Here is a 16515-nt window from a genome sequence, read left to right as displayed (position 1 = left end):
GACTCTCAGTGTAAGCCAGAGAATGGACACAATATTAAGGGAAGAGTCTAGGAGGGATTTGTGGCTCCCCTCTGTCAGGTAACAAAAGAGCAACTTAGAAACGGTTTTACAAATCAATATTTTCAGAATAAAGTAGTGCAGATGATGCTAATCTTCACATTAAGGCAGTAATAATTTTCTTTCATTTGGTAGTTTTATATAAAAATAACGCTAATCTGGCCCAATGGTTGGGTGTCGACCTAGGAACCAAGAGGTCAAGGTTCAATTCCTGGTCAGGGCACATGCCCTGGTTGTGGGCTCCATCCCCAGTAGTAGGTGTGCAGGAGGCAGTTGATCAATGATTCTCTCTCATCATTGATGTTTCTATCTCTCCCTCTCCCTTCCTCTCCCTCTAAAAAAATAAAAACATTTAAGAAAATAACAATGCTAAAAAATTACTCATAGATTTGACCAAACATCAATAAATGCATAAATATATGTTCATATCATTCATTACAAGGTATAATTTCTCTTATTGAAAAGATTTCTCTAACCTCCTTTTCAATTAGTTTAAGTATGCTTTCTGAATGCTCTGCTCCCCTTTCTTCTTCCTGTTCAGCTGTACTCTCCTTGAGTATCTTCCCAACCTCTCTTTGCTATAAAACTCGGCTCAGAAATCACTTCCTTGTCTAAGCTCTCCATATTCCCCATCCTTAAAGAATTAATCAGTCTTTTTCCTTTTCTAGTTCTTTATATTGTACATTTCTAATATTGTAGTAATCACACTGTTGTATTTACTTACAAGTCAGTTTCCCCTACTAAACCACAGACCTTTATACAACCCTAAGTTTAATGTATTTATGACTGTATATCTTACATCAGCATACAGCATCCTCCCTGGTACAGTGTAATGTATCCAAAAGATTGTAAAAAAACAAGAATATGTGAGTGAAATGGATGGAAGGCTGAATGGATGGATGGGTAGACGGATGGATGGATACCTGTGACCCCTTAAAACCTGAGATGGTCCGCAGGCCGATGCTCTAACCACTGAGCCAAACCGGCTAGGGCAGGCGTTCCTTTCTAATAGTCTGTATGAATCATAAAGAATCATAAAACAAAAGCAAAAGTAAACACCGGAGCAAAGCATGAGGAACGGTCCTATTAGCACAAAACGTGTCATGTGGAGCTGTTTCCATTATAAATTAGCCTTTATTTTATTCCGAAGCTGCAGAGGCCTCGGCAAACCCTCGCTGCCTCTGGTTCCCAAGGACACGGGCGGGTCACGGCGGGTGCCATCCTTCCCGGCTTCCCAGGCCTGGCCTCTGACTAAGTGCCTGCAGCTGCACGCTACCAGGTCACCCGGCACGGCAACGCGCGCCGGGAACACATCCTTAGTGCAGTATTTATTAGCGTGGGGATGTGTACATTCATATATGTACACACACTCCAAATAATTTTAAATTAAAGCATTTTTAAAATACTTAATGGAGGTTAAGCAGCATTTTTAACCTCTGCTCAAGTTATTGAATGGCATATTAAAACCAATGGGGCTCTAATGTACCTTCTAATGCGCGCTGCTGCTTTAACAAATTGCCTATAAATTTTAGTTGAATTAAGCCTCTTCCTTGTACATCCCCGTAAGGTTAGGTGAATAATACATGAGGCTTCATTACATACACCTTCTTTAATAATGTTTTTTAAGAAAGTGGGACAGGAATCTATGTGCAGCCAGTAATATTTACAATTACGGATGAAAGAGGCAGGCAGGAGTCCTCAGCCTGGCCAGTTCACACCCCCCTCCCGGCCCCCCATAGTAAGTGACTGGTCTCTCCGATGTGTTTAAAGACACAGAATGAAAGATTCCAGCCGTGCATTTTAGTGTGCCTACCGCAGAGCTGGCTCCTTGAAGCGCCTGCTTATGACAAAGATACTTCAAGATAAGGGTGTTCTATTTGTCAATGTAAATTTAACAGTAAGAGATAAATTCAACATACTTTCTGAAGCTATAAGAATGCAGGACCAGAAACAAAACAAAACAAAAACAAGAACAGAGAGATTGCTTGGGCCAGTATACTCAGAGGTTAGTGTCGGCCCTTGCAATCAATCCATGTCTCTCTCTTACATTGATGTTTCTCTCTTTCTCTGTCTCTCTCCTCTCTTCCCTCCCTCCTTTCCACTCTCCTTAGTTCAAGTTGAGAAATTAAATACAAGTAAGTCTCATTTCTGAAATGTCATTGGCTGGCATTCATCTGCAGTGGTTCTCAACTTTTTTAATGCCTCAACCCTTTAATACAGTTCCTCATGTTGTGGTGACCCCCAACCATAAATTATTTTCGGTCTGCTAGCGGTTCCTAAGACCATCGGAAAACACAGATATTTACATTACGAGTCATTAACAGTAGCAAAATTACAGTTATGAAGTAGCAACGAAAATAATTTTATGGTTGGGGGTCACCACATCATGAGGAACTGTATTAAAGGGTCGCGGCATTAGAAGGTTGAGAACCACTGATCTAAAGGGTCAGACAAACATGCCACACGATCTTGAGTAGACTGAGCACTTGTATCTGTGCTGCATAAAGATATAAACTCAACACTGACGCTGTGGGTTAAATTTTTAGAAGCTTCAACGGAGTAACAAAGAGGAATCGCCCAATATGGAATAAAGCAAGAAACGTCATGGCGCCCTGATAAGGTAGCACAATCCCCTCTTACCTGGTTGGCACTGGTCACACCTTCTTCCCTGACGATTAGGCAAACACCGGCACTGGCCACTACCTGGGTCGCACATGGTCCCGGGGAACGTCCCCGAGGAGTCGCACTCACACGTCCCGCAGCCCTGGCTGTCGCCCGCGGTCAGATTGTACCTGTGCGGCCCGCACTGGCTGCAGCGGAGACCCGTGACTCCTGGTTTGCACGGACACTGTCCTGTTGATTTGTCACACAGCAGAGAGCCATTTACTGTCCCCGTCTTATCACAGTCACAGGGCAGGCAGAGGAAAGAGTTATTCTGTTGGAGGTAGAAGGATCCCTCCAAACATCCATCACACTGTCTCCCGCCAACGCTGGGCTTGCAATGGCACTGCCCTGTCCCAGCGTCACAGACCGTCCCAGGCAGGGACCCCGCGGGGTCGCAGCCGCAGGCCTTGCAGCCAGTGACGTCCAGCCCGTAGAAGTGCTCTCTGCACGTGTCGCACCGGAGGCCTCTGGCGTCCGCCCTGCACTCACACTGCCCCGACAGAGGGTCGCAGAGTTTGCTCACGGAGCCGAAGGGGTTACACCGGCAGGGCTCACATCCACCATCACGGAAACTCGGGAGGAATTTAAATCCAAGACGGCAACGATCGCATCGGAGCCCTAGAGATGGAATTTGTTTTAAAAGAGAGGAAAATGTGAAAATGATGCTAGCATGCTTTCAAGGTAGCTGACGGCCAAGCAATGGTAATGCTGACATTGCATGCACACACAAACGTTGGCCGATTTCTCGCAAGTAATGCCATGCAGGGCTAGTCATGGACTCCAAACATGATGGCGATACGTAATCTGGTGATGATGCAACTTTGATTTTGTATGGTGCTTTATTAACTTTTACTTGCATATTGCTTAATGCAAAAAGAAATGCTCAATGGAAATGTCACTCTATTACACATACCAGAACTCCTCTCTTGAAAGAATATTAAAACTATTATTTTAAAACTAAAAGCTATGGTGAAATTATTAATTTTACTTATTTTATCTTAACAAAGCATGCTCATTTAAAATGTACAAAAGAAGGGGAAACTCATTTTCAAAGCCATACAGAAGAACAGCATAGTTATTTTCCTAGAAATCAGAACCCCCTAAAAATGTTAAGCTGATAACTATTTTGGTGATAACAGGATATACATACTTACTCCTAAATATCACACATTTTGATAATTAATATAAATAAAACGTATCCAGAGCAATTTTTATTTCAATGCTTTTATACGCTCCTATATATTTTATCACTTTCAATTAAAATAAATTATGCTCTCCTTGGCTCATAAAGCAATCACATTGCTTGTCATATTGTATGATTCAGAACATACCTCTTTAAACACTAAATAAATTCTGTTTAGATTAGTCCTATTTAAAGGAGTACGTATATACATTTCACAAACAGGGGAAAAACGTTTTAGCGACTATACTTAAATCTCTGACAACTTAGGTTACTTTTAAAAAGACTATTACACGGCAAAATAATAAAAACATTGTTAAATAGTAAACACTGGTTTGCAAAACACTTTCTTTAGATAGCTTTCACCTATCCATGAATTTAAATAACAGACTCTGTGGGGCTGAATCAATTGAAACATTTATTTTAAGCTTTAGTAGCAATAAAAAAAATTAGTACTAAAATAACAGTCAAAAACACACTCAGGAACTCATATGTAGAAAAGCATTTCCTAAGCGGGAAGGAGATGCATAATATATATGTATATGTATGAATAAAAATTCAAGAACTCCAATGGAAGGCAAGTTCTTTAACAGTGATGAATGACTCACCTAAGGCATATCATTTAATTTCAATAAGGAAAATAAAAAAGGGCCACTATTGCTGCAAATTTTAAAAATAACTGTATTGTTAACAAGAATTATGACTCATTTTGAACTATTAAAATTGGTCTACATGGATTCATATCATATCAGTTTTAAAAATATGCGCAGTGCTTATTTGAATATGCCATACATATTCCTGACAGGTAATCTATTCCTAACGATACTTGGGAAGGCCTACAGGGCATCACATTCGGTGTTAACAAGTACAGGCGAGTTAGCACACTTGGCATTTAATTCACATTCTTCTCCCTTTTTATTCTAGATGAATGACCTACTTTAATAAAATTATTGGTGCTAATGTATTTTACTGGTGATAGAATCATTAGTAAGATTTAACAGTTTTGTTAACTCTAACAGTTTGCTTTCCGAAGCATATACAACACACACTTGTATTTTTTGTGTTTTTTTGTGTGTGTGTTTTTTTTATTATTAACAAGGTAAATTGAGTAAGATTACTTGTTAATTCTCCTTAGAAAAAAATTTATGCATATGGAGTTTATATTTTTATTAAACATACTGAATGTGCAGAAATTACTTTAGAAATAATATCAAAATGATGATTTCACCTTCAAATACATATATATATATATATATACATACATACACACACACACACACACACACACACACATATATATTTATATATTTATTTATAAATTTATATTTTCCTGCAGAAAATCATCTGGTAAAATAGGTAAATGATAGGGAGGCCATAACAAATTCTAAGTAAATAGTAAGTTTTGATTGTTTTCTCCCTTAAGCTCTGGAATCTAACCATTGTATAGAGAAATGACTATTTCATTGTCTTTAAAGGCCTTTCTTTAAGTTTCGTTTTCACATTTTGAATTTAAAATATATCTCACATTAAAGAACAGAAGATGCCATAGAGATGAATTTGAAGGTCTTAGAATTCCTTCAGCATCCCAGGTAACATTTACACAAAGTGTGCTTCCCTGTACAAATTGGTTATCTAGCTTCTCTGAAGTTAGTTTTTGTATGTTTGAAATGCATAAGGGCTAGTTACTTTAAAATTTTGATATAATATTTCCCTAAACCAGAGAAGCCTAGTGTAATACCATTGAACACGCCCATATTCTTTTATTAAATTAAAATGAAATGCTTATCTAGCTGAATAAAATATATGTATATCTATATAAAGAATCCATTTTAGTGTTATATAACAAATGAAAATATTATTCAGAATGCTATATTCATATGTATGTGTGTAGGTATGTATGTGCATACACACGTGTATGTGTGTGTGTGTGTGTGTGTGTGTGACTGTTAGGCATGATTTTATTATTTTAGGTTCAGGTCAATGTTAGAAAAACGATGGAAGTCTTGAATGACAATAGAAAGGCAAAGGTCTTTTTTAAACTTCCTATACGAACCGAGACATGTTCAGTTACAATATGAGACTCACTTCATCAGGAAACTTTCCGCACATAATATTCTCATATATCAAAATTTCAAAGTGCATTATGTACACAGCGCATTTTGGGCACTTGATAAATTTTGTCCTTATGTGGCTGTGGTTCCCCTCAAAAATGTTGGATGTAATAAATTGCTATAATCAAATCTAATTTCTGAAAAATACCTGTGGGAGTAACAAACAAAAAAGCACGTCTCGTATAAAAAAATGATAAATAACACTGAAGGTGGCTGTTTATTATAATCAGCTTGGCACTGAATTACAAAATTAAAATTATGTGGCCCTTTATAACTAACCCTAGCAATATACATGATCTGTGGAGTTATGTTGACTTATTTTGCATTTCATAGGAACAGTTCAAAGAAATATAATAGGAAAATATGGAAAGATTTATCACAAAGGACCCTGTAGCACAGAATATTTTGAAAAAAAAATCCATTTATTTTGGTCTATTAAGAAAACTAGCAGGGAAATCATTTGCTTAGAACTCATTAAGTATAAACCATTTTGAAAAAGTGCTAATTTTCTGAAAGAAACATCTATGCGGTAAGCAAATTATATTTTTCTATGACTTATTAGTATGGGACCATGTGAAGTACAGCGGCTACCGACTCCACAAACTTCTAAAGGGTTGATTAAAGGAAGCTTCCAGCGGAAGTTTGATAGAATTATTAATTCGATCATTTTAGACAGTTAATTTCTTTCAGATTGTGTGTTTTTCCTCTTTTCCAGCCTGCCTTGTGCAAGGAGATTTGCTTTACTCTTCTGTTAAGAAATCAAATAGAGGATTTTATTCCAGATGGCAATAGAGACGTGACTGAAACGCCTGCATTACACATACCAGTAACATTTGCTTTGCACGTGCACTGGCCTGAATGTGGGTGACAGGTAATATCTCCATCCTCGGTCCCCGAGGTATTGCAGTTGCAAGGACTACAGCCATCAGGATCCAGCTCGTGCAGGTTGAAGAATCCATCCTGGCACTGATTGCACCTTCTGCCAGAAGCGCGTCGCTTACAATCACACTGGCCTCCCATCTAGGGAAGATACAACGTTTTGTAGAATGATGACCGTATCTATTTTTAGATAATTTGCTCATTAGGTACAAGGTGGGGAGGGAGGGAGAAAAGTTTTTTAAATGTTAGACAGACAAGAAGAAGGTGTGTGTGTGTGTGTGTGTGTGTGTGTGTGTGTGTGTGTGTGTGTGTTTTTCCCCCCACTGACACAAAAACATAGGCTGCCCCAACAGGGTGAATATATGGAACCGGATGAAAATAAACCCCGTAGAAGTCAGTAGTAGGTGGCTAAGCGGGAACCGTGGAATTACGCATTGAGCACCACATAAAGAAATCCAAATGTGGTCGGTCATGTGGAGACCAAAATAGAGAAGAGACAGCAGTTAATTTAGTCTTTACAACTCGATCTCTCTGTTCCGTTCCTCTCATTTGCTGTCTCGTTCATCTAAGCTTGTTTTACACATACAAGATGCTTAATTTAAGGAAAGATCTTGCTCTCCTAATAGTATCCCTTCAACAACCTTAAAAGAAAGGTCTTTGTTAATAGCGTCATTTTGTACGGAACATTTTTTTTTACACAATCCTGCTTTTAGGGGTATTTCAGCATTTTTATGGTTCATTTGTTGCACGCCTTAATCACATTAAGTACATTTAGATTATTTATATTGTGGTAAAAAAAATGTGAAAAAGTTATATGCTTTAGAGTACTGCCAGGTAAAATGGTATTTTTTCTTCTTTGGGCTGCTCATTTGAGAATGAAAATACATAAAAAAGGGGGCGTAAAGTCCAGTTTGGAGGTGTTTTCTCATTTCATTATAGACTAGAACAACCAACGGGGATTCATCAGACATCCGTACACAATTCCAACTTGAAAAACAGGGAACAGAATGAAGGAAGAAGCCACATTACAAGGTAAGCTCCACAACAGCAGGAGTGTTAGTCACGTTACCATTTATGAAATGCCTGACTCCTTATTTTACTGAGAAGAAACCAAACCTTAGAAAGATCATGTTATTTACTGGGGGCCAGACAGTTATAAGTGGCGTAACTTCCAAATCCACATTCATAACCACCAAGCTACAATCGCTCTGTTTGGTATAAGCTGCTAATCGGACAGCAAGGGGACCAGAGCTAGTCCCCAGGAAGGTCAAGGCGGTGGTCTATCTCTGTGGGACGCTGGATGCAAATGGAAGAATCAGCCAAGCAGTCCAGTTATTACTTCGTGAATTTCTGTGAATAGCACTGACGCTGGCTAGCGGTGGCTATAGATTACCTTGTGATCACACTCAGGGCCTCTCCATTTCCGACCAGCCTGTACAAGTCTACCGTCCCAGGCCATGTGGCCATGACGAGTATGCACAGTCAACTGTGTGACAACTGATACAATGAGGCTGGCGGGGTTATCAGTGGCAACGGGAAAAAGTCAGATTCATTCGAGTCAGCTTTCTTCACTGCCCTCCACATTAAGAGATGGAATTCTTTCAGGGTGAAATCAAGACATGGAATAATCCATACATGATCATTGTGTGTGTATGTGTGAAAACACCACTTCTGTGTTTAAAAAATAAGAAGCATGCCCTAACCGGTTTGGCTCAGTGGATAGAGCATCAGCCTGCAGACTGAAGGTCCCAGGTTCGATTCCGGTCAAGGGCATGTACCTTGGTTGCGGGCACATCCCCAGTAGGGAGTGTGCAGGAGGCAGCTGATCGATGTTTCTCTTTCATCAATGTTTCTAACTCTCTATCCCTCTCTCTTCCTCTCTGTAAAAAATCAATAAAATATATTTTTAAAAAATATGAAGCATGATTTAAAGGTCAATAAATAGGTGAGCACAGAGGTTCTCTATGTAACAGACACAAAATTGTAAGTAATTTAAAGCAACATTTGAAAAATAGCAGAACTACGTGCCTTCCTAAGCACTCATTTGGCAGGCGGTAGAAACCATCTGATGGTCCATAGATTACATCTTCCCCAGAACTCACCAAGAGCCAAGGAGGTGACAGTGATGATGCCAAACAAAGTCAGAACTTGAACTCAAAAGATTAGGAACAGGAAACCTACCCTGGAAATTGAATTTGATTTGGAGGGTTTTGTCTAAGCAGAAAAGAGATACAAACAAGGTCCAAAAATATCTTGTAATTGATGAGTAGGTTCTTGAGAATATTCTTTTCTTTCACAGAGGCGACTCCAGACTTCTCTCCCATAGAAATGCTTAGACTCCTATTCTCCTCTGTTGAGAAGCTCATTCGCACTTTCACTCCACAAATGCTGGATCACGTCCAATGGCACGGCGTGCACCCTGAGTCGTGTAAGGTCACGTTACTGAGCGATACCTCCCAGCCCCCACCACTTCTTCCACCTGCACCACCATCCTTACCCAGCACTGAGCATGAGAAACAGAGAGCTTGTGAACTGAGTCAATAGTGGAGAATTTCCACTACTGAGCATCTGAAGGAACATTCTAGAAATTAACTGGTTTTAACAAGAGCACTTATAAAATACTTCTTCATTTGCAGCATTGTTGGTGCTTCTAAGGAAACGTATATACAGGGCTGCCTATCATCTGCCTGTCAATCCAACCACCATCATCTACCTATCATCCATCCACAGTATATTCTCCCTGCCAGGAGCCTGCTCCGCCCTCGGATGCAGACCCTGAGAATTACTATGTCTATTTGGTATACGTACACTGATTCCTTTCCTTGAGCTTCTGCCTCTCCAGAGAAGAAAAGTCCCCATTAATGTAACAGGCTGCCTTTGCCAGGTACTCATTCCACTTGCAAAATAAATAAATGGATCTTCAGTGGTTTCTGCCACATATAAATGCCACGCGTTGCAGAATGCCCGGTGAATGACGTACATCACCATACTTGTTTCCATTTAAGTGTTTTTGGGACATGGCTGTTTATCATCTTGCTCAGCTGTCGAAAACATTCATCCGAGAAGAAAGGCGGCTACTGGGTGGAAAACCGAGATGTCTTGTCTTTGCCGTTCTACAATGCCTGCCGTTTGTCAGGCCGGTGTGATTTTACAGGCCCCCGCCCCTTTCAAAAGGCGTCTCCCAGAAATGGCTGTCCGAGCTTGCCACCGTGATCTCCAGGGGGTGTGCGAAGGGTAACGTTCGGAGGCACGCTCAAACAAATCGATGGTAGGAATGGAACACATTTTTTCTCAGTCTTCTGGGTGCTCAAGACGGAAGGAGTATAAAGAGGTTCCCCACACGTGCCGTTCCCAGCAGTGGTTATAATAATTATAGTGCTACTTCTCAAAGGGGAATGATTTCATATTGCATCATCTCCCCCTCCTTTTTTTTTTTTTTTTGGCCGGTTTAGGTCTATTTCGCTCAGAGATTATTATCTCTAACGTGTAAAAGATGCATGTAATAGATGTCACCATGTTAAATTAGAGCGTTTCATAAATGTCAGCTGAATGGCACAGCCATACAGTGCGCGGTCTTATTGTAATTTGCTGCAAAATTAATACAGTGCTTATTAACAAGATGATGGTAGGACTTTATCAAAATGAAGGATCTCACAACGGCATTTTAAAAATATTTCTAACATGAATAAATGAATTTTCCAAGTCTATAGTTAATGTTGTGTAGAAATACGCTTTTGGAAGAGTTAACTCGTTCGGTTTAACGATATTGATTTTGTTTTATTTGGGTAAAACTGATTCAGGCTGCTGTGAACTTACAGAGTAGAATGGCTGCTCGCTACAGAGTCAGTTTGCTGGACCAGTGAAAATATAAATTCCAAACCTTAAGAGAGGAAGATGTCCATCGGAGATGATAAGGAAAATAAATGAGCCAGGCTGTTAAAACAGACCCTGACTCACTGGTCAGTGTGTGTGTGAGATAATGAGCTGGACGCCTGGCGTGTGGTAAGTGCCCAGGGAGCCACAGGAATGCCTCGGCATCACCCTAAGCTTCATTTGACAGTTGCATCGCTTTCGAGAAATGATGTGGACACTCGATGACATGCACACTGTTATTCCTAAGCATTTATAGTCAGACCGGGCCTAATGCTCCCAAACCAAACGGGTATGTGCCTTCCTACCGTTGAGCAGTGGGCATAAACAGCCAGTTTAGCAACGGGCTGTGGAGCTGCCTTAAGGAAGACCCAGGGTCCCGAACCTTAGGTTGGCCTCGGGCTTTGAATTCCTGCTCCACCCCATTATGAGTGGGGGGATCTAGGGGAGACACCTCATCTCTCTCGGATAACTGTTCAGTGTGAACCTTCCTATCAAGATCAGACACATTCTCCCCTTCTTTTCCAATTTACACCCCAGCACCTTTGTTCTTATCCCTTGTAGCTGGGCCACTCCATCAGGTATTGCTCAGCTTAGCAGTTGCAAGAGAAATGTCACTACTCATCTCTCCTTAAGTCTCTGAATGAGAGATCACATGACTTACACCCAAATCTTCAAGTCTTTCTTTTTTATTTTTAATATATTTTTACTGATTTCAGAGAGGAAGGGAGAGGGAGAGAGAGAGAGAAAAACATCAATGATGAGAGAGAACCAATGATTGGCTGCCTCCTGCACGCCCCTGCACTGGGGATAGAGCCTGCAACCCAGGCACGTGCCCCTGACAGGAATCAAACCCAGGACCCCCCAGTCCACAGGCTGACACTCATCCACTGAGCCAAACCAGCCAGGGCTTCAAAGCTTTCTTTAAGCTATAAACTCCCCACCTTTCATATCCTTCACCACCTTAATGCTCACAGGCAATATCCATATATCACATGATTCAGGAGCAAGCTCCTCATAGGCTATAGAAACTTGTGCATTACATCAATTTGTACACAATAACATTTGGGTAACACAAAAGGTAAGACAATATATTTTCTGGAAAATTCACATGGTGACTTTTGGACACGTTGTAGTAATTAATGACAAAGACTTAGTTTTGAGCAGATGAAAAAGCATTGATGAACTGCCGGAAATAGGACATTATGCAGAGAAAGTGTATTCTCCCTCATTTTGTAATGTGTTTTCTTGAAAATTATCACTGTGGCGGAACAATCAATTTTCATGAGTCGGGTCCTTATTCCTTATTATTCCATCTTCCATGGGTCAGACCGGGAAATACTTCCTTTGTTGATGCCTTTCCATTTCACCTCATTCATTTCCAGCCCGGGCCTCCTGCCTTATTAATCTATTTTTTAATGTCTCCTAATCCTTTCTCTCGGTTCCGGCTCTGTTGCAGCAGTCTATTGATGTCTTATTGAGCACTGCAATCAACCATCCTTCTTTCTTTCATATAATTACAACTATATATATATTTCCCGTTTTCAGCCAACTCTCAGATCCCCTTATTGTTTTTTCTTTCCATTTTTTTAAAAAAGTGGCTTAAATTAGATCCTCTAATTTAGTGTACAATTCTGCTATGATTTAACAGAGGCTCGATGGTGTGGAAAACTTAGAAAAGCATTTGATTTTAAGATGGGATTCAGAGGACAGGACAGAGTGAGCCCACTTGGACCAGGTGTACACATGTGTGCATAGGGACAGGCTCTCAACTACCCCTCTCCCCACACACACAACCCAGCTTCTTTCACCCGCACATCTTTGATAGACAGTGTTCCGGGAACTTCCATGTTAAAGAGTGGTCCATAGACCAGCAGCAAGGCATCACCTGAACGCTCTTACAAATGGAGAATCTCCGTCCCTACGCCAGACTTGCCCAATCAGAATCTGCCTTTTAAAAGACATGTGACAGAGGATGAAGTTACTTATTCTCTTGGTACCTCTATTTCTCCATCCACAAAATGGGGATAATTACACTTTCCTACTAGGACTGTTTGGGGACTCCATGGAATACTACATGGTAAGCCTTTGAGCTGCCTATATGCATTATTGTTATTCAAAATGGTATTTTTTATACACTTGCCTATATTATTCTGAATAAAGTATGTAGTGTGTAAGTCCTAACTTCATGTTTGACGGCACAATCTCAGTAAAGAACCTCACCAATCTGTCAAAAGAAAAAGGCATCTGAGATATTCACATGCACATTCAGCGTTGGAGAAACACTGCTCTCTGGCTGAGCGCCTGTGTCTTGAACTGCTGAGGCTTAACCCTCATGGTGTCCTTGGCTAGATGTAGGAATACAGCAAAGTAAGAGAGAAAGAAGGTAGGGGTTGGGGAGGTGGAGGAAATCCCAAACAGGAAAGCACCCAAACAGCATTTCTTGAATGGCTTCCACAGAGTCAGGCCACATGCAGTCTCCTGGCCTCACCAGCATCACCTGGCAGGTGGCCACAGCAGGTCCACTGTGGGGAACCAGCTACCATATGAAGGGCAAGGTCAGTGAAGGGCCAGGCTGGAGCCAGACAGGGTACTCCCACCTGGGTCAGAGCTGACTGGGATCTTCGTCTGTGGACTGTAGGGGTTCGAACACCCTGCTCAGGAGACCCTGGAACGCTTTTCTAAAACGCCGCCCAGGCCTGGGCTCTGTCTGGTTCTTGTGGATGTAAGTCACACCCGATTAGGAAAAGACTCAGGAAAGATGTCAAATAACTCCCGGACCAAGTTCAAAGGAAATGAGAACAGAGTGTAGTGACATCCTGACAAACGCACGTTATTATGAATCTGTACTAACAGCCAAGGTTGTTCTTAAGACAAATGGACTTATTTTCCCAGGGTTGTGAATTTTAATATTTTTTGGCTCATGTAAACCTTTTGGGTCTGATCAAGGTACTAAATGCCTTCCCCTCTAAGACACATAAACAAACAAACAAATAAATGGAAACACTCCTAAATAACATACAGATTAACCAAAGAACATATATGCTTTGCCCATGGACACAGACAATATTGTGGCGAAGGCCTGGGGGGGCGGGGGAGGGAGGCTGGATGGAGGGGGCATAGTGGTGGGGATGAGGGAGATCTGTAATAGTGTCAACAGCAGAAAAACATTAAAGGTGTACACGGATGTCCTAAAATTCATCCATGGCAGCCCTAGGGATGAAGGACTCTGTATGAAGGACTCCTCAATAAAAATAATGGCTCTTCTCCCTTTCCCACTCTCCTATTAATATAATATGATTATTGCACTATGTGTCTTGACTTCGGCATTGGTATTTTTAGGTGGTAGTGACTCAGAGCATTACTTCATGCCCGTCTCAAGATCTTGGCATCCGCAGGAGGAAAAATTACAGCACCTCCAGTGGAAGAAGAAGGCAAACACGCCGTGTCTTAGGAGACTGGATTGAGTGTCAAATGGCAACTGCCAAAGGGAAGCTCCGTTCCAGAACCCAGAGCGCACGACACGGTCGCCCGGGCCATTTGGGGCTGGCTCGGTTCCTGAGTTATTACAGCAAAATGAGACTTGAACAACTGCCTAATATTCCTGTATGCTCCCTAATATTATTAAGGGTAGCGACTGAATGAATTTAGAAAACGTCCTTGAGTTCAATTTTACAGTTTAGAATTCTGACAACGTTGGCAACTTTTTTAGTATGGATTCTGTTATCCCACTGAAAACAACAATAAATGTTTTTAGAAAATATTATTTAGGCAAGGTGGGCTTGACATGATATTTTCACCTGTCATAATAATTTTTTGTGGCACCAGACTTTGTGCCTATCCTTAGAGAATAAGAACAATTAAGGTAAAATGTGAATGGATTTAGAGATGAACAACGTGGAGGCATTAAACTCATGAACAGCTCTGCCATTGTATCTGCACTCAGAATCCTGTATGTAGCTCTCTCTGGCTACATACCAGATTTCATGAAAATCCTATTTATTTCTGCTATTAAAATGATCAAAAAAGCAATCAGAAATAGAAAAATGTAAAAAAAAAAATGCTTCTAAAACAAAGAAAAAAATGTTAACACTTCCAAGTATGTCTTTTGTTTTATGCATTTTTAAACTTGGTTTTTGCACATGGAAAATATGCAATCTCCCCTCTCCCTACCCCCACTCCTGCGACCAAAGGACATGTTAAAATATGTTATTATTTCCTTTCTCCTTACTGTTGAATAAAATTCCATTGAGTGAATATGCTACATTTTATTTATCCACTCATCAATTGACACTGGGTCATTCAACATTTTGACTATGATAAGTAAAGGAGTTATGTTCATGAGTAAGACTGTGTGACAATTTATGTTTTCATTTTATTTGCACATATACCCAGAAGTGACAGAGCTGGGTCATATGGTAACTCTGTAGTTAATATATTGAGGAATGCCGGACTGTTTTCTGTCTGTAAAAGTGGATGTACGTGTTACATCCCCCCAGCAGTCTATGGGAACACCAATGACCTCCACAGACTCATTAATGCGTATCATTATCTATCCTTTTAACAACAGCCATGCCAGTGAGTGTGAAGTGGTATCTCATTGTGGTTTTAATTTGCATTTCTCTGAAGACTAATAATGCTGGATATCTTTTCATGTGCTTATTGCCGTTTGTGTATCTTCCTTGGAGAATTATCTATTTAGATCCTTTAGCCATTTTTAATTGCATTGCCTTTTTATTATTGAGTTGTAAAGGTTCTTTATATATGCTGGAGACAAGTCTCACTGGATATATGCTTTGCAAATATTTCCTCCCATTCTTTGGGTTGAGGTGGGATATATTGACCCAGGTGAGTTAAAATATGTGCTCATGTAGGTCAGAAACTAATTTTTGTGATGTTGTAATAAAAATGCATAAAATTGTAAAAATCTGCTGTGCTGTTAAGATAGAGAGAAGGTTGGAATATAAAATTTACAAGCACAACTATCATAATTACCATTTGGACCTGTGTGTGTGTACATGACCTTTGTTAGACTGTCTTCTATGGAATTGGGGAGGAAACTTGTTTTTGTTTAGTTAACATCATTTATTAACATTAATTGTCCAATAATTCCCAGACATATACTCAATTTACTTTTCAGTTTACTTTGAACCCCCTTGTTTCCAACTTGTTTTTGAAATTTGCAAAAGTGAAAATAAAATGAGCCTTTCTTCTCTGCAAAGGACCACCCAAGCAGCCTGGCAGCTCATGTCCCTAGTAACAGTTGCACAGGAGCGCTCCTAAAGCAGCCATCTCTTTGAGATGCACACACACAGAGGACATCCTGAGAAATACAGCCCTCGATTCTATGAGTAGATGATGCCCCATATTAGCTTTTTATTGATTGATTTTGAGAGAGAGAGGAAGGGAGAGAGGAACACTGACTTGTTGTTCCACTTACTTATGCATTCACTGGTTGATTCTTGTGTGCGCCCGGACCAGGGATTGAACCCACAGCATTGGTTTATCAGAACAATGCTCCAATCACTGAGCTACCCCAGCCAGGGCCAAATTAGAGTTTGAAAGGGAGAAATCCTTTACCTTCCATACTGAGAACTCACCTGATCGCACAGGAGGCTACCGTTTCGGGTGCCAGCTGCATCACACTCACAGGGCTGGCACACATCCGTGGCCGAAGGATCTGCCCCAACTGGTCGGAAAAAGTGCTCCTTGCACAGCTCACAGTTCCGTCCTGCGGCAGGGAGAGGTGATGCG

At 40.6% G+C, this 16515-nt stretch overlaps 1 protein-coding gene across 1 annotated transcript in view; it reads right to left on the bottom strand.

The window, feature by feature from the left end:
* Positions 1 to 16515, bottom strand: part of USH2A (usherin) — a 407070-nt gene that overhangs the window by 337408 nt on the left and 53147 nt on the right. The window contains exons 10-12 of the mRNA XM_054712927.1: positions 16362 to 16492; positions 6837 to 7032; positions 2698 to 3339 (exon numbers count right to left, since the gene is read on the bottom strand). Of these exons, the coding sequence (XP_054568902.1) occupies positions 2698 to 3339; positions 6837 to 7032; positions 16362 to 16492 (969 nt within the window). The remainder of the gene's footprint in view (positions 1 to 2697; positions 3340 to 6836; positions 7033 to 16361; positions 16493 to 16515) is intronic.

This window comes from Eptesicus fuscus, chromosome 24 (assembly GCF_027574615.1).
Source record: "Eptesicus fuscus isolate TK198812 chromosome 24, DD_ASM_mEF_20220401, whole genome shotgun sequence".
Classification (NCBI taxonomy): domain Eukaryota; kingdom Metazoa; phylum Chordata; class Mammalia; order Chiroptera; family Vespertilionidae; genus Eptesicus; species Eptesicus fuscus.
This window is presented reverse-complemented; position numbering and strand designations above follow the sequence as displayed.